The following is a 20,000-nucleotide window of genomic DNA, read 5'->3' on the forward strand; positions in this document are numbered from 1 at the left end:
TGTTACTTCCTAGACGATAAAGCGTGAGATAATACAAGAAGAGGATATTTGAGATATACAATACGATATCTTGATCTCGTTAAAAGGGAAAAAATTGTATTTTAAAATTGCATATTTTTTCCTTTATTTTCTCTTTCTATCTCTCTTTCTCTCTCTCTCTCTCTCTCTCTCTCTCTCTCTCTCTCTCTCTCGATCTTTTTCTCTCTCTTTTTTAATTGTTACAACGCATGATTTTTTTAATGGTCATATCTCCTGAAATACCTCGGTTGATTTGGTTTTCCTTCTTTTTTCTTTTTTTTTCGTCGAATTCGTGATCGATCATTCCATCGGTCGATTCTTCGATCGGTCGATCTTTCTGATTAAACGAGACGGAAACTGGAAAAACGTGGAAATTAAAATACGCAGAATATTCCGCTGATATTCGGATATAAACGATGTGTGGTTTACGATTCTATGCGCGTTATCTTGCATAAAAATAATCTCGAAGATATAGTAATATTTAATGTGCTTGAATAGAAAAAAAAAAAAAAAAAAAAAGGAGAGAAAAAATATTATTTACATCTCCGAGAGAGAGAGAGAGAGAGAGAGAGAAAATACGTCGAATTTCATTAAAAAAAAATCCCATGGACATTTTAACGTCTTAAAAATGATAAAAACAATAACAAAAATTTCAATACTATATTACATCATTTCTTTCAATATACAATTTATAATACAATTTATTTATTTTTTTTTTTGTTAATAGAAAATATCATTATATTGTTTATTTCTTTATTATTTATTTATTTATCCAAAAAAGAAACAAAAAAACAAAAAAAAAAGAAAAGAAAAAAAAAATGAGTTCCTATAGAAAAACAAAAAACAAGAACGATGAGAAGAAAAGAATTGCTGATCTTATAAAAGTCTTATTAAACTAAAAACAATAAAAAAAAGAATAAAATAATAATTAACATAATCTCATTCCGATAATATAACATAATCTCATTCGGATAATATAACACATGTTTCTCTTATTACTTATTGAGAGTTTACAAATCTATCAAAATTACGTAGATCAACCGTGTATGTATTTATATACTTATATATATATATATTTATGTAATATGTATAAACGGTCACGTAAAACGACTACGATTACAGTGTCAGATTGAAAATCGTAATAATTGTTTATAGAGCTTATCTCATTGAGTAGAAACGACATGATATTAATTACTGTTTCATCAATTGTCATTATTTATTCTTGATTAATCGATCGATTGACATATCTGATTTTCACGAATAGAATCCTCATTAAAGAATCTTGACAAATTATTAACGAATCTCCTTCGTTTTTGTTTTTATTCTTTCTTATATATATATAAAGAAAAATGTTACACTTTATCGTAATACAACAATACTTTGTTACCTCGTTAAAAGAACAAAATAAAATAGATAGAATTACAAAAATTAATTAATTAATATATATATATATATACATATATAATTTTTTTTAGATATATTATTATTTTTTATAATATAGATCGAAATAGCAATGAATAAATATATATATATATATATATTTTTTTTTTTTCTTAATTATTTATAAAACAAAAACAAGAAAAATAAGAATAACTCAATTTTCAAAATAATCAACTGCACGATAATACATTAAAGTATTACAACGAAATGATTATATTTTACTTTATGAAAAGTAAATTGTACTAAAAAGTTTTTTATAGAGAAGAATGATAATAGATTTAAATACAAGAAGAAGGAACACATATGTTTGGCTTTTAGGAAAAATTCATTTTTAGAAAATTCGTATGTTTAGAGTTCTTCTACGCGTGAATATTTTTTCGTATGTATGCAAATGAAAATGGACGGTCAAGGTTGGGTCACATCGTTGAATCATTTCGTGAAATAAACGAGGAAAACTTTATCTCTATGTCTATCTCTATTTCTATTTTTTTCATTCTAAAGCAACGTAATATTACGATGATTCCTTTCGATTTAATTACTCTCTTTCTCTCTCTCTCTCTCTCTCTCTTGATGTTTTTTTTTTGATGTTATGGAGTCAAATATAGTATGTATGAACACAAAGATAAATGTCGGAAAAAGTCATGCTTACATTATTGTTTAATAAAATTTTTAATAACAATGTCATTTTAGGAAAATCAACAAAGTTTGTTCGTTTCCTTTCCTTTGTAAAACTTGTACATATATACATACGTACATACATATATTACACACACATATATATATATATGTATATGTAATGTATGTATGTATGTATGTATGAGAGAAAGAGAGAGAGAGAAAAAAGTTAGATAGAATGAGAATGAGAGAGAAAGAGAAAGAAAATAAACAAGAAAGAAAGAAACGTAGAAAGGAAGATGGAACGAAGATTGACGTAGAAATTTTTAAGAAAATAAAATTTCGCAAAAAATTCAACGTGAGGAGATATCGCATTGGTTGAAATTCGTACGTCGGCTTTACTGAAACACCAGAGAAAAATAGTCTCATATTTTTCTTTTACACACACACACACACACATATATATATATGTTCGTTCCTCTTTGTCTTTATTTAAATTAATGAAAAGACAGAATAAAAAAGAAGTTATTCATAGGGCCGAATTCTAAATTGATCTAATCTATACATATGAATACGTTGAACTGCGATAAATAACATATATACATTTATTGCCCCGTTTTGTCTTTATTCGAAAAATAAAAAAAAAAGGGGAAAAAGAAAAAAATCGAAAAAGAAATGGAATAAAAAAAAATGATAAGAGTTTTGCGAGCGAACTCTCTAATTCTATATCTAATCTATATTTAATCCATTTCAAAAGTACATATATTATACATACATATACCAATCGATATAGAAGAATATCTAACTAAAGCAAAAGATTTCTATAAAAAAAAAAAAAAAAAAAAAAAAAAAAAATTAAATGGCTTATCGAATAATCATCATTCAAAATAATCAATATTTCTTTTCTTTTTTATAAAACGAGTTTACAACAAGTTTACAATGAATTGAATTTCTTAAATTCAATTTTTAATATACCATCCGAACGTTTAAACTTTACAGGCAATATAATGCAACCACTTTCATTTCGATATCAGTATCGAACATATATACAGATATATAGGATAGGTACATATGTATTTATGTATATATATGTATACATAATCGTGTGTACGAGTGGTTATCGATCGTTCACCATCGTCATCGTACACTCGCAATTTCTATTCGAAACCAACATATTTCTCGTAAGATTCTATTATTATTATGGGGTATCGTTCAAGGTATCTCAAATATTTTTCAAGGTCGTCTCCTAATCTTTTTATTTCTTTTTCTTCCATTCCTCCTTTCATCCTTTTGCCTCCAGTCCTTCCCTTTTTTTCTTTTTTTCGTTACTCTTCTCACTTATTTCATTCTTTCATTGACCTTTTCTCTTTTTCTTTTTTCATTTTTATTATATATTTGTAAGAAATCGTAACGTTACGTTGTAGTTTCACACTTAATCATAAAAGTTCTTGGTTGATATCTCTCTCTCTCTCTCTCTCTCTCTCTTTTTTTTCAGAAAAAAACAATGTAAAAAGCAGCTCAGTATGTTAGCTAAAATTCAAAGCCAAATAAAAAAGAAATTATTATTATTATTATTATTATTATTATTATTATTATTATTATTATTATTATTATTATTATTTTTGTTCGTTCACTCGTTCCTTCGTTTTTAATTTAGATTGAAACTGATTTATTTTTATACGCCTTTTTTCTTTTTTGCTTTGTTTTCTTTTAATGCAAATATGTGTATACCATACATGATGTTGTGTTATTTTTCTTTTTTCTTTTTCCCTTTTCATTTTGTCAAAATGAATTATCGAGAAAATGTCGACTTTTATCTTCGATAAATTGAAAGAGAAACATGGAAAAAGAAATGAGTATGAATTTGATTAACTGAAATAGACTTGTTCTTTTGAACCATCATAATGATGTACCGCCCAAGGCCTTCAAAAAATATAAATGCGATCCTGCTTTTATCTTTATATTTCTCTCTTTTATTTATATGTAAGATAAATGCAATCTTTATTTCATATAATTTTTTCTTAGCGCTTTTCCAATTCTCCCTCCCCCTTCTCTCCCTCTCTCTATTCTTTTGTATAATGAATATTTGAAAATATAGTAATATACAAGATATATAACTATAGGTATATATATATATATATATATATATATATGTATATTTATATATATTAATTATAATTATAATTATTAAAATACTGATTAATAATTCATAATATATAATAATTCGTATATATTAATATCATTATAAAAAATATAAATTAAAATGATATAATTATTTAAATAAATTATATTTCATAGGATATAATAATTCATTTATATTGATATTATTATAAAATTATTTTCATAAAATTATTGTTATAAAAATATTGAGTTCCTTTAACGTATGGTAAGATCAAAACGGATTAATGACAAATCCAAGTTTTTCATTCTTGTTAGACTATAACCATGTTTCTTATACTTTTACTTTTATCGTAATTTACGATTTCGAAGGAAAATGCGTATCAGCAAAGAAGTTTCTTCATTCTCAGGGCAAGTGAAAAGGTCGTATTTTGATAATACTCAAGAAATTAGAAGCCGACAATGCTTCGGGGTTTTATCCGGGCCATTCCATAAAACTTGGAAATTCACATGGTCGAAAAAAGAATAAGAAAAATTTCCTTTTACTCATCGTCTTATTTCGGGATCAGACGAAGAAAGCTCGCTCCGAGGGGTGAGAATAGAGTAAAGAAAAAAACAAAACAAAAAAAAAAAAAAAGAAAAGAAAAAAGAAAAGAAAAAGTAAAGAAAAATAAAGGAAGCTTAACGAACTTATTTCGCTTTGTTGCCTTGGTCGAGAATAATAAAAACAATAACTATGAAATTTCCTATTTCTTAAAATTTCATCGGGAATATATGTGAAAATATTTTCTACGGATTAGAAAACCTATCGGAATCGATATGGTAAAGTCGTAAGAGAGAGAGAGAGAGAGAGAGAGAAAAAAAAAACAAAACGAGAAAGAAGGAGAAATAACAAAAAACAAAAAAACCAAAAAAGAGAGAGAGAGACAGAGAGAGAAAGAAAAAAGCAAACAATAAATTCGAACAAGTTTCTCCATTTTGCCGGTCACGTTATTATACAAATTTAGAGTAAATATTAATCCCTTTATCCCTTAGGTTAAATCCAATGTTAATTCGACTCTTTAGACTAGTTCCTTGTCTCCTTTCTAAATCCCCTACAGGATTTTACCTTCGAACTCCTACCAAGGGTTTGCACTGATTAAATTTCGAAATTGTAAACGAAAAGGATACCGGTAATATATTTCGTAAATGCTTTGATATTAACTCCCGTTCTATCGGCAAATTTTATTAGCAAATAATTCGAAAGGTTAAAAACAAAACTTAATAACGACAAGAGTGAAATTACTATTGGAATTCTCTCTCTCTCTCTCTCTCTCTCTCTCCCTCTCTCTCTCTCTTTTTTTTTTCCTTTTTTGTTACCGAACAACCCGATCGATATTTGAACTTATTCAATTTCTTTTTTCTCTTACGTTTTCCTCTAATTACACAGAAACCGATTAATAAGAAAATTATATACGTTTCGAAAAATTCTAACGAATTTATATTAAAACGTACGACGATTTTATTTATAATAATTAATATGTTATTAATCAGATCGACGATATCAAATCCATAAATCATTTATTACGCATTGCATTTGTACAAATGAATTTTTCGAATCATTATTGTTGTATCATAATTAAAATTTTTTTCTTTTTCTTTTTCTTTTATATATATATATATATTTAAAGCAAAAGAAAAGAAAATTAAAAAAAAAAAATGTATCGTTGCAAATTTTCAGTTTCAATAATAATTACGTATAGATACCTGTATATATATGTGTACTGTTTATTTTTTTTTTTTTTTATTTTTTTTTTTTTTTTTTTTTTTTTTTTTTTTTTTTTTTTTTTTTTTTTTTAACACAGCTATAGTAATAGAAAGATAATGTCAGTATACGTAAGTTAGGCAAACAGTTGTATGTTTATACCGATGAGGTGGAAGGAGAAACGCGCGAAAGGGATAGGATATAGGCGTCGCGACGCCTGACGTCGGAGTATTCAGTAGACGGTGAGCCGTGTTAGGGAACGGTACTGGTCGGACTCGACGTTGACCCTAACTACTTCGTTAAATCGCGATTATAATATACGCGTATGAGTCCTATATAAAAATAAATAATAAATAAATAATATAAAATGAAAGAAAATAAAAGAATGTAAAATAAACATAGAAAAATTTCGATGAAATTAAACGAATCGTGTTAACGTTCGAATAAAAATTATAAATTATTATTGCAAATTAAAAGTATAGAACAATAATAATAACAACAACAACAACAACAACAACAACAACAATAAAAGAAACAAAAATAAAAATATGTGTAGTAAACACGAGAATACTCGAAGTGAAACTAGTTTATCTTCGTCGATCTTGTGAATTTTTTTTTAAGGTATACATACATACATACATACGCACGCACGAGCACACACACACACACACACACACACACATATATATACATAAATATATTTTATATATATATATATATATACATAAATATATTTTATATATATATATATATATATATATATATATATATATATATATGTGGATGTGTGTGCGCGCGCGCGCGTATGAGTTGATATATATTTATTTATCTAATTTTGCTTTCTTTTCTTTTCTTTTTTTTTCTCGTTTCTTTCTTCTTCTCTTTCTTCTTTTTTTTTCTTTTTTTTTTTTTCCCCCTTATCATTTCGATTCTCACCAGAGATAAATGTTTTCTCTATTTCCTGTCAAGTCAAACCCTAACGCATTTCGACAATTAACTCTAATCTTAACTCAATGATTTGCCTCGTTTTACGACCTAACGTTCGTTTGAATTGTTTACACATGTGTATTTTAGAGTCAGTGATCTGGCAGCGTTAAAACGCGATGCCCAGGCAAACAGTGTGTAGGTCGGAATGCAAGACAAATCGAGGAGCGGCTCATGGGGGTTCCGATTCATTTATAATTAAACGATGGCCTATATCGATTTAAATTACTATACGACGATAATAATAATGATAATAACGATATCGCGATAATTATCCTCGTCGTTGTCATTGATATAATAATAATAATAATAATAATAGTAATAATAATAATTATAATAATAATAATAATAATAATAATAATAATAATAGTAATAGTAATAATAGTAATAATATAATAAAAATAAACGTTCGCGATTATCTTGCGAGAAAGTATAGCAAAGGGAAAAAAAAAAAAATGTCAACGTTTAATTAACATTCTTTAAAACATTTCTCTCGTTTTCTTTAAACGAACATATTTTATTATCATTACTATCGGTTTATTGTATTATGGAGATAGGAAAAAGAAATTTTTTGATAAAAATCTTTGTATTGTTGCATCTTCTCTTTTGGCTCATGATACCCTCGTTGAATAATAATAATGAATGTATTTTTTTTTCTTTTCTTTTCTTTTCTTTTTTTTAATTTTTTAAAAGAAAAAGAGAAAAAATGAGAGAAAGAGAGATTATAGGAGATAGAGAAGATCAAATCAAAATTTCTTCGTTCTTATCCCATCAGCTTATTTTCCCTCGTGAATTTCTATATGACTTATTAACTTCTTAGAATAATTTATGTATTACGATACAAATGGCAAAGTGTAAAGTTTCTTTTACCGAAAGAGAAAAAAAAATATGAAAAGAAAAAAGAGAGAGAGAGAGAGAGAGAGAGAGAGAGAGAGAGAGAAATAAAAAAAAAATAGCAAGTATTAGATATACAATAGTATGCGCGAAATAATTACGTTTGGTATTTCAATTAAACTCTCTTTCAGGTTCGACGGATTTTTGAATTTGAAAATAATTTATACGACGCAGATATGCGTATATTTTTGAGTACGTGTTACTTCAAAATAAAAATCAAAATAGAAAGGGTTGGAGCTTCAACAAGTGTTCCCAAACAATCAACGATAGAACGTTGTACGCGAGAACGAATTGCCAATAATTTTTGAGGGGAAAAAAAGATAAAAGAAAATGAAACAAAACAAAACAAAAACAAAAAAAGAACGAAATGAAAGAAAAGAAAAAAAGAAAGAAAGAAGAAAAACGAAAAAAAAAAAAAAAAACGGAAAGACTTATTTTATCGAATATTCTTGACTCGTTCAAATTTTTATTCGATTATATTATTCACTTTATGAACAATATTATGCGTGCACATACGCGTACACATAACATACGTGCATATTAAATGTTATTTTATTCGATATGAATGAATAATTTCAAAAGATATTATCGTTTTAGCTTACAATTATCTCGTAACGATAAACGCTTAATTACCTTAATTTTTTTTTTCCCCCTTCAGCTTATTTTTACCTTTTCTTCTATCTCTTCCTTTTAATTCTAATTCAAATTTCTCTTTCGAGAAGAAAAAAGAAAAACAAAAGAAGAAGAAAAACGAAAGAAGAAAAACAAAAAAAAGTGAGAGAGAGAGAGAGAGAGAGAGAGAGAGAGAGAGAGAGAGAGAAAAGAAAGAGCCCATTATGACAAGATAGATCGTTAACCTTATCTTTTTTTGTTTTTTACCTCATAAAACATACCAACGAGAAGGAAAACTTCTCTCAATAGAGTAATAGTCATAAAGAAAAAAAGAAAAGAAAAGAAAGAAAGAGAGAAAGAAAGAAAGAAAAAGAAGAAAAATAAAGAATGAAATTGTCCAACAAACGACATTGTCATAATGGAAACACTTTTCACGAGATGTGAATCTTTTCTGAAGATACAAAAAAATAACAAAAAAAAAAAAAAAAATAAAAAAGAAAAGAAAAAAAAGGAATAGAAAAAAATCAAATACGAGTAACTATAAGATATAATATTTTCTTTCCTATCTCTCTCTCTCTCTCTCTCTCTCTCTCTCTCTCTCTCTTTATTTATTTATCTATCTCTTTTTATTTTTTGTTTCTTTGTTGTGTCTATCTGTCTGCTTATCTCTCTCTCTCTCTCTCTCTCTCTCTCTCTCTCTCTCTCTTTTTTTTCTTTTTCTCTTTTCGCCTGTATTTTTCTTTCTTCTTCTATCTTTACATTAAAATTGAACGTTATCGTTGAAATTTAAATGCGAATCGAGTGAATTAGTAAAACTCTAAAAAAAAAAAAAAAAAAAAAAAAAAAAAAAAAAAAAAAAAAAGGAAGAAAAATTTTCAATATTCGAAAGAATTCTTAATACACACATTAGATTATATAATTATTTCGAAAGCTTTCTCTTTGTTTTAAATCTTTTCCGTAAAACTTCCTAGTTAAGAACAAATAAACTTTGAAAACTATCGTCGCATATTTTTCGAGTTTCAAGAGAAAGAAAAAAAGAAAGAAAGAAAGAAAGAAAGAAAGAAAGAAAGAGAAAGAGAGAGAAGAAGTGAACAGAAATAAACTAATGCTTGCTTATCACGCGTTGAAAGAAAGAAAACAAAGTTTCTTTGTAAAATTAGCAAAAATATAAAATTGAAAATCCTTTGAGATAATCGTATATTCATTCTTTAACACGATTGAAATAATATAACTATCACGTTTTATATTATTCCCTTTGGATAGTATTGATAATATATTTTTATCCTGTTGTTTTATGAGAATGAGAAAGGAACATTTTATTCTTCTTCCTTAATCGCATAAATCTTTTTATATTTTTATCTCTCTCTCTCTCTCTCTCTCTCTCTCTCTCTCTCTCTCTCTCTCTCTCTCTCTCTCTCTCTTTTTCTCGTAGAAAGTTAGTGACGAAATATTCTCGATTACAAGGGATACGAGTCAACGTTAACTCAGGCTTATCTTATCTTCAGGCACGTCTAATTTTCTCGACTGGTTTATAATTTCTTTGAACTGTTACATAATTAAATAATTTTTGTTTATATATATACGCTTCTTTTTACAAGATTTTAAATTAGAAATAGGCAGATAAATGGATAAGATATATAAAAGAGACATATTTACTTGCTACTTCAATTACACTAACTAATATAAACGATGTTTAATAATATATCTTTTTGTTCTTTCCTTTCTTTTTTTTTTTCTTTTCTTTTTTTTTTTTCTATTCTTTTCTTTTCTTTCTTTTTTACAAGAGTTTAATGTGGCAATAAAATGGGATTAGGAGTTAGATATAATTAAATGGATACTATTCGAACAATTTGAAAAATGTTAAGATCAATTTAATTTAAACGAGATCATCACCTTTACATGACTACGGTCATTACCATTAAACGTAATTATCGGAATGTGCATGCCGTAAACCAGCATCATTATCAAAACGTCGTCGTCGTCGTCGACGTCGTCCTTGAGAATCGATCGATTAGTTTTCATTACATTGCGGTATAAACCACAAGCGGTAGAATAGATCGATAGTTGACTTGCATCTAAATCATGGTCTAATAGGAAGCTTTAGATAAAATCGTCCGATAATTTTTATACTTAATTTTTATATTTTCCTTTTTTTTTTTGTTTTTCTTTTTCTTTTTTTTATTTCGTTTTTTTTTTCTTCCTTCATAAAACGAACAACATCGATATCTTTAAATCTTTTGCAATCATCCGAAGTATTGTCAAAGTATTTGAAGGAAGGGGAAAAAAAAGGAAAAAGAAAATTAAATAATTTTTGTTTATATATACACGCTTTTTTTTTTTTTTTTTTTTTTTTTTTTTTTTTTTTTTTTTTTTTTTAAAGTAATCGATCGTTGAAACAATCAAATTGTTCGATGTGCTTATGAAAAAAAATATTTTTTTATTCGATTTTTGTATCAGAATATTACTATTATTATTATTATTATTATTATTATTATTATTATTATTATTATTATTATTAGATTGTTCGATAATTTTTATTTACATTTTATTCTTTTTTTTTTTTTTTTCTTTAATTATTACAATAAAAGAAATCAATAATTAAATCTGCCGAGTTGTTCGAAAGTATTTAAGTATCTATTCATTAGAGAGAAAAAAAGAAGAAAGAAAAGGAAAATATCAATGTTAAATAATTTTATTTAAATTTGATTTCTTTTATTTCTCAAGGTGTAATTAAAAAAAAGAAAAATCAATCGTTAAATCTGTCGTTTTAAAGTAACAATGCAAAAAAAAAAAAAAAAAAAAAAAAAAAAAAAAAAAAAAAAAAAATATTCACTATATATTACCAATTAAATTACGTTCTAAAAGAATATTTCTCTTTTATTTCTTTTCATTCCCTTTCTTTTCTTTTTTCTTCTTCTTTATTTTACTAATATAGCACAATGAAAAGAAAAAACAAAAAAAGAAAAATAAAAAAGTAAAAAGAAAAGAAAAATAAATAAATCTACCATTAAATCCATCAAAATTATTCATAGTAAGCACAAACCGTATCTTTTGGTAAGATTACCAACCACCTCAAAATGACGTTCTAAACGAAAGTAAACAATCAATGTATATACAAACATACGAGCGAGTATTTGTTACGAACTTATCTTCAAAAGTTTGGAATAATAAGAGCTCGTAGTTCTATTTTATCTCGTTGAGATGAACGAAAATAGATACGTTCAACATAGAAATAGTAATAGTCGTGAAAGAACAAGAAGATACAGAAATAGAAGAAGAGAAAGAGTATTAACGTGCAAAGATCATTTTCACATATTTAGATATCAAAATTATCCTAATGTAATTAATTTCTTAAAAAATGAATTGATAAAGTTATTATAACGAGCGAAGAAAAATTTTTTGAAAGATTATACATGATATTTTCTATAATTTACTCATTCATTGACAATAATTATCGATGGCTTCATTAAAAGAAAATTTAATGGAAGACAACGATCGATCCAATCGATTGAATAACTTGAATTTGTCTTGTTAAAGGTAGAAAGAGAGAAATAGAAAGATAAAAAGAGAGAAAAATAGAAAGATAGAATAGAGAAAAAGAGAGAAAGAAAAAGAAAGAAAGAGGATAATAATCGAACAGGTCAGATGGTCTCTTGGCTTTACCTTAAGTCTGGCTTTAACTGACTCGTACTACTTACTTTACTTCTCTCAAAGGACTCTTATATCCTCCGGAAATCGAATTACGGATTCGCTCAGCAACGTTTTTCAAAACATCTAATGACTCCCTATCGTAAACGAGTCCTTTTAACAACTTTCTCTCTCTCTCTCTCTCTCTCTCTCTCTCTCTTTTTCTCTCTCTCTCTCTCTCTCTCTCACTCGCGCGCGCACGAGATAAATATAATTATAGTTATAACGATGGAAAAAAAGATATAGAGAGATATGCTATGATATTATTACAGTTTTTGAAATTTTTAACTTTTTCTACTTTTCCTTTATGAAATTAAAAAATAAAAAAAAAAAAAAAAAAAAAAAATAAAAAAAAAATATAGAGAAACAAAAAAAAAAGTTTATATGTAAATTTATTTATTCGTTTATTTATTTATTCATTATGTTCTTTTTTCATTGACCTTTTCCCTTTCTTCAAATTGTATCTCTCGATACTTTTTATTGCACTTTTTAAAAAAATTTATTTAATACATTTCAACTTTTGAAAGTTCGAAAAATGTTAATACTGTAATAAGAGGAAAGATGAAAGAAGGATAAAGTTTGAAAAAAGTAAAATATATGTGTCTCCAGACACTCATGACTTTTTTCTATCTTTTTTTTTTCGTGCGTCACCAGACTGATTTCTTCCACCAACAAGTCCATATTGTTTCAAGTTTCCAAGTTCTTTTACTATACATTTTCTAAATGTATACGTCTAAGTAAAAGGATTAAAAATCGATATTCCAGAAGAAAGAATTGAATGTGGTGAGAAGTAAGAGAAAAAGAAAAAAAAAAAAAAAAAAGGAGAGAGAGAGAGATAGAGAGAGAAAAAAGAAGTAAAAAGAAGAAATAATTCAACAACGAGAAAAGTTTTTTTTCTTTCTATCTTTCGTTTTTTCTTTCTTTTTTTATCATCGTTAGAAAGAAATTACTTTCAGACTACAGCTTGCAAACATCGATTTATCGAAAGTAAAAAATTATTAAAAATTTCAAACGGACTTTTTTCCCTTTTCTCTTTTTTCTTTTTAATTCGATTATTAATATATCAAGATAGCGTTTGAAATTTATTCGTAAAAAAATCATTTCTAGGATTAGCTTAGAGTTTTAATCAAGTATATACATATATATTTATATAAATATTATATATAAATATATATGTATATTTTGTATTAATTATTAAATAACGAGATAAGACTTGAAAAATAATTTCAATTTCTTTATTAAAATAAATTCATTCATGAAATGATCATATCATCTATTAACCAGCTTAGAATCCAAGTCAATTGTATTATATATAATATTATATATATTTTTTCTTAATTATTAAATATCAATAAGATAATATTTCACGTTAAGATAATATACATATATATATATATATATATATATATATATATATTTATATGATATAATAAATATAATAAGATAATATATATATAAAATTTTTTTTTGGTGATATATAATTATCAAATATGACGATAACAAATTTTAGGATCGATTTCAATTTTTATCGTAAACATTTGAAATCCATTCATTATAGGAATCATTTCGAGAGTGATTCGAATAGTCATTCAAAAAAAAAAAAAAAAAAAAAAAAAAAAATATGTAATGTTGATAGAAAAGTAAAAAAAAAATTTTAATGAGAGGAATGAGAGGAAAATGTAGATCATCGTTAATAATAATAAAAAAAAACAAAAAAACAAAAATCTCACGGCGAGGAACAAAGAAATTAGAGATAACGCAAATATATTAATCTCTATCTATATCATCTCATCTTTATTTCCCTTATAATTATAATTTTACGATCGTTAAGCTTCGTCATTAATTTTTCTCATTTCTTATCATTTAATAACATTGTAAATGTCTAATAAATGAAAAACTATCGGCTCGTATAGATAAATTCGTAGTCGATGTTAAAATTGAAAAGATACATTTGGTCAAGTATCGCAGTTATTTTTTTCAAATAATAAATGATTAAAAGTTTACCGTCGAAGAACTTCATCGAAGAATCAAGAAATATTATAAATGGCCAATCGTAATTTTTAAAAATTCTTATCTCATGTTATATCTCATATGAATCTCTACATCATCTTATAAAATTATCTTCGAGCAGTTTATGAACATCTTTGAAAGTTTAGCAGTATTAATAGTAATAGTAATAGTAATAGTAATAGTAGTAATAGTAGTAATAGTAGTAGTAGTAGTAGTAGTAATAGAAGTAGAAGAACCTAAGTGGAATAGTAAAAGCATTGATCGGATAAGATGATGCGAAGAAAAAATTAGGGATATTATGATTGTTATAGATTTCAGTGACTCGTGAAAATTTCTCGGTAGTGATCGAAATTGAGGATCGAAAGAGAAAAAAAAAAGAAAGAAGGAGAAAGAAAAAAATAGTAAAAAGAAAAAGTAAAGAAGTTGGAAAGTGTTCTGTTTTCTTTCTTTTTTCTTTTTTTTTTTTTGTCTACGAAAGAGAAATCACGAAGGAGAGGAGAAAAGTTAAGTGCTCTCTCTCTCTCTCTCTCTCTCTCTCTCTCTCTCTCTCTCTCTCTCTCTCTCTCTCTCTCTCTCTCTCTCTCTCTATGTGTATGTGTGTGTGTGTGTCTCTCAGTCTATTTCTCTATCCTCCTCTCGTTCTCTAATCGAACTTCCGTGATTCAAAGTGGACCAAGAAGTGAGAAAATGGCTGAGAACGGGAACTGTCGAGTACAAATGGAAATTGGCGAAGTTCCCCATAACGTGGACGTCCAATTACATTCAACTAAGGTACGACATTATTCCAATCTATTGTATATATATGCCTGATATTTATTTTTTCATAAATAATTTTATAATAATATTGTTAGATATTTTTTTTTTTTTTTTTTTTTTTTTTTTGTTAAGAAAGAAAAGAAAAAAGAAAAGAAAAGAAAAGAAAAAAAAAGATAAAAGAAACTTATATCTTGTGAAAATGTCGTGCGTATATATAAATATATATATATATATTTTTTTTTCTCTTGTTTTCTTTTACTTCTTTTTTTTTTCTGTTTTAAACTTTACTCGTAACAACGAAGTCCGCTTTTAAAATAAAGTTAGAAAGAAGGATTTAGATCTCATGGACGAGCTTGTTTTTCAAGGATTTTTTATTTAACTTATTTTCTCTCTTTCCTTCTTTTTCTTTTTATTTTCTTTTTTTCTCTCTCTTCCTTTCTTTTTTTTTTTCTTTTTTTTTTTTTTCTTAAGCGGAGCAATTTTATTATCTTTATTTTCTTGAATTTAATGAGATAACGTACATTAATTTAATTTATAGGGATTATCTATTGGAAAATATTGAAATAAATATCTATTGAGTAGATTGTTACAAGGATTAAAATTTTTTATTAAGAGGACATAAGAAATATCTGTTTTTAATATTTCTTATTTATATTTTTTTACAAATTTGGCGTAAGCTTATTCCTTTTATCTTCTTCAATATAATACAAAAATTGATCTATCAAGGAAATGATCTATTATGAAAATATTTCGTAGAACGTGAAACATAGATTCTTTCATTGTTAGTGATTTTAATGTTTTTACTATTTCTATGAAAAACATTATTTATATTCAGTTACTTTCTTTTATTTTCTTTTAACAAGTTAGTCTTTATCGGAATATAACATAGCGAATATCGATGGTAAATCATCTTGTGATCTAACGATAAAAATCTATACTTTGTCTATACCTACTTTCGACATATAATTCACAAATATTTTATTTTAATTAAAATCAGTCGAATCAAATTTTAATTAAAACAAAATCTGCAGTTAAAAGGAAAAGAGAGAGAGAGAGAGAGAGAGAGAGAGAGAGAGAGAGGGAGGGAGAGAGAGAGAGAGAGAGAGGGAGGGAGAGAGAGAGGGAGAGAGAGGGGGGGGGAAGAAAGAAGAAATAATTTGGAATAAAAATTCGATATTACTTTTTTAATTGAATTTTCATGGAGAATTAAAATGTAAAAAACGTTTTGGAAAATAACCATAACAATAATAATAATAATAATAATAATAATAATAATAATAATAATAATAATACTAATAATAATAATAATAATAATAATAATAATAATAATAATGATAATAATAATAATGATAATAATAATAATAACAACAACAACAACAACAACAACAACAATAACGACAAGAATGACAACAATAAAAACGATATACAATTCGTACATACATACATATAAATATTATTCGTACGTTCACTCTTATATCATTAATTTTCTATGGTTTTCATTGGTAGACTGAACTCAAAACGACTGAGATCAAAGAGAAACGCTGTCAAATGCAGAAGAAACGTGAAACGTCGGAGTTCCGCCAGGAGGATGAGATATTCGTTGCAACATGTGAGAAACAAGAACAAAGAATACACAAAGAGCAACAACAACAACAACAACAATCCCATTCGCAAAATTTTTCGATGACAACGACGATAACGACAACGACTATGACGACGGATATACAGCAGGTTGATAGGTAAGCTCGATTGTCAATCTTTTCTTTTTCTTTTATCTTTTTATCTTTTTATTTTTTTTTTTCCTTTTTTCACTTTTTCTCTCTCTCTCTCTCTTTCTCTCTCTCTATCTATCTATCTATCTATCTCTCTCTCTCTCTCTCTCTCTTAATTCACAGATAAAATCTAAAAGAATGGGTATCACGATGGGGAATCATTCGTATTGAAAATGTTCTTCTCTCTCTCTCTCTCTCTCCCTCTCTCTCTCTCTCTCTCTCTCTCTCGCTTTCTTTTTCTATTTTCTCTTTTTTTTTCTTTCTATCCCTGTCTTTTCGTCGAACAATTTACGAGCTTAGTAGTAGTGGCAGTAATAGTAGTAGTAGTAATAGTAATCGTAGCCATTTTTGTCGAGTGCAATTTATCATGGAACGTTAAAGCAAACGGTATTGAAAGAGGGGAAAAAAAGGAAACGGGCTAGAGAGAGAGAGAGAGAGAGAGAGAGAGAGAGAGAGAGAGAGAGAAAATGAGTGAGAGAGAAGAGTGGCAATGTAATCGGAAATCGTCATAAAAAATATCACTGCTATCTCGTTACTCTTTATCGATCCTTTTTCTTTTTTTTTCTATTTTTTCTCTTTCTTTTATTATATATATATATATACATATATATATATATATTTTTTCTATTCTTTTTCTTATTTAATCTTCTATTTGTTCTCTCTCTCTCTCTTTCTCTCTCTCTCTCTCTCTCTCTCTCTCTCTTTGTTTCTTTCTATCTTTCTTTCCCTTTGAAAACTTCAATAACGCGTAAAATTTCTTACGAAATGAGACGAGAATAATATTTCTTCTCTCCTTGGACAGTATCAAGATACCTACTTGTATTTTTCTTCGTTACGTAAGATCATTGGTAAAATATTACGTAGGAGTTGGGAATCTCCGTTTCGAAAATAAAGAGCTGAGGTGTCGATGAAAATAGTTAGTTCGGCATCTCTTTAATCGTTTTCATTGAAAGAAGCATAAGATTATGACGAAGAAAAAGAAAAAGAAGAAGGAACAAAAGAAGTTTATTTAAAATGAAAGAACAATTTAGAAAGTAGAAATGTTTTAATACTATTGAACGATTTAATTAAGAACGTATAAATTAATAATAAATTTGTTCTGGTTTTAATATAATCTATAATATATTGACTGTCTAAAGCTAATCAATCAATCGATCGGTTATTTGTTTCTATGTTATTTGATATTCGCTGTTATTGATAAATGTATTTACTCATTCGAATTGTCATTTTACATAGTAGTACATGATATATATATATATATATATATATATATATATATATATATTAAATTCGTCATATGTATACGTATAGGGTGGTCCAATAGTTTCTAGATGATCTTAAATATCAATTAAATCTTTGTCATATTTTCAAATTTTCAGGCTTATAGTTTTACATGCAAGTCTTGTAGTTCTAATAATTTTAAATAAAAATCAATCGCATAAATGATTTCAAAAAGGTATAATTGATCTTTTAAATTACATAATATCTTTTGTTCCTTTAGTTTAGAATTATGTATATCAAATTTAAAAAAAGAAAGAAAAAAAAATTGTTTCGCAAATTAATAAAAACCTTGAAAATCGTTGAATTTGATAAAAACTTTTTATCAAGTATATCGAGGAGAAAATTATTATGTTTCTTTTTTTCTTTTCTCTTAATCTTTCGAATGATATACTTTAATCAAAAATTTAAAAAAAGAAAAAAGAAAAAAAAAAAAAAGAAACTGTATGTGTTAAATCCATCACATACAATATCATATAAAGGAGTATAGTGATAAGAAGATCACATAAAAGAAGATTACAAGAGAACGAATTTCTCGAGAAGAAATAGTACCTTCTTATCGTCCTTTTAAGATCAATGTAACAAGATCGAGTAAAGCCATTTTCTCGATTGGTAATATCTACGTCAAAGTTTCATAAGAAATTTCGACGAAAACCATTTGGTAAGAAGCAAAGAGAGTCGATCGAGACGACAGATGAGATTATCCAATATTCTAATCTTACACTTACATATACATACATAAATACATTTCTTGATTATCAGATATGCCAATTTCGTATTATTTATTTATCCTTTCTTTTCTTTTCGTTCTTTTTTTTCCCCCCTCCTCCCAACATTGATCAAAGAGATCGCTTTCGAATGTATTTTCTAACTTATCTTGCAATATCTATCGGCGTTAAGAATCCTTGGAGAAAATTCTTAAATTTTCGATTTACAAGGTAATACCGGAAAATCTGGATATCGTTAGAGAAAGGGATACGAGATAACATTAATTTTCTATTTAATTAACCGTAATATTTCTCGAAGGTAACTCGAGAATTTGCAGAGAAATTGAGACAGACAAAGAGAGAGAGAGAAAGGGAGGGAGGGAGGGAGAGAGAGAGAGAGAGAGAGAGAGAGAGAGAGAGAGAGAGAGAGCGTATATATACGTAAGTATGCTATGTATTTAATATGGGTTTTCTCTTTCTCTCTCTCCTTCTATTCCTTACATTACTTTCGTTAATCATATGTACACATAAGATACTTAATTAACTCGACTAATTAAAGTATAGTTGATTACTTGTGAGAAAATTTTACTTTGGGGAAAAATAATAAATAAAATTACTTGATTATATTAATATATATATATATATATATATATATATATGTATGTATATATATTAAGAAAGAATAATGAATATAACGATAATAACAATATTATACAATCAGATTAATCGATACGTTATTATATTTTTAATTAAAAATCTTTACCATTGCATATATTTAATAAACGAAGTAAAAATAACGTATAGGTGGTAACATTTTATAATATGCACATAAAAATAATACTACACTCTTTAAATGCATTTGCGATTGAAAAATTAATGCTACTCAATAACATTTACTTATGCAACAGGAACGATATTTATTTTTTATCATGAAATCTCGTTCGAAGAAGGACAAAGGGGAAAAAAAACCCCAAAAAAAAAAAAAAAAGAAAAAATGATAAAATTACGACAATCTCTGTCGATTATTATTTTTCTTTTTTTTTTTAACTCAAAAATTTACTTAACAAGTTAAAATGTTTCAACGATATCTACTGATATTAATGAATTAAAGTATATTAATAATATTGTTATGATTAAGATCAATCCATGTATAAGTGGGTGTCTCTCTCTCTCTCTCTCTGTGTGTGTGTGTGTGTGTGTGTGTGTGTATGTGTGTGTGTATGAATAAATAAGGTTGATCAAGTCATACCACTAGTAAATCTGGAAACTCTCAAATCTTATATACAGACATGGGATAGAAATGAGAGTCTCGCTAAAGGTCATCATTTGCCAAGAGTTAAAAGGAGTGGGGGGAAGAGAGAGAGA

General features: G+C 26.6%; 2 protein-coding genes across 5 annotated transcripts in view; one reads left to right on the top strand and one right to left on the bottom strand.

Annotated features, from left to right (window-relative positions):
* The window catches only part of LOC124953978 (14 kDa phosphohistidine phosphatase-like), a 52,235-nt gene that overhangs the window by 3,205 nt on the left and 29,030 nt on the right, over nucleotides 1-20,000 (bottom strand). The window contains exon 4 of one of the 2 annotated variants that reach the window (XM_047506116.1): nucleotides 262-375. The exons of the other annotated variant lie outside the window; for it this stretch is intronic. Within the exon in view, the coding sequence (XP_047362072.1) occupies nucleotides 262-375 (114 nt within the window). The remainder of the gene's footprint in view (nucleotides 1-261; nucleotides 376-20,000) is intronic. 2 annotated transcript variants of the gene reach the window in all.
* LOC124953975 (phosrestin-2-like) overlaps nucleotides 6,063-20,000 on the top strand; it is a 41,573-nt gene continuing 27,635 nt past the window's right edge. For 2 of the 3 annotated variants that reach the window (XR_007102394.1, XM_047506112.1), the window contains exons 1-3: nucleotides 6,064-6,556; nucleotides 14,791-14,893; nucleotides 16,385-16,617. Coding sequence is in view for 2 of the 3 variants with exons in the window: in XM_047506112.1 (XP_047362068.1) it covers nucleotides 14,810-14,893; nucleotides 16,385-16,617 (317 nt within the window). In the remaining variant the exon portion in view is untranslated. Of the gene's footprint in view, nucleotides 6,557-14,790; nucleotides 14,894-16,384; nucleotides 16,618-20,000 lie in introns of all 3 variants that reach the window. The other variant, XM_047506113.1, reaches the window with a different exon arrangement.

Source organism: Vespa velutina, chromosome 13, assembly GCF_912470025.1.
Source record: "Vespa velutina chromosome 13, iVesVel2.1, whole genome shotgun sequence".
NCBI lineage: Eukaryota > Metazoa > Arthropoda > Insecta > Hymenoptera > Vespidae > Vespa > Vespa velutina.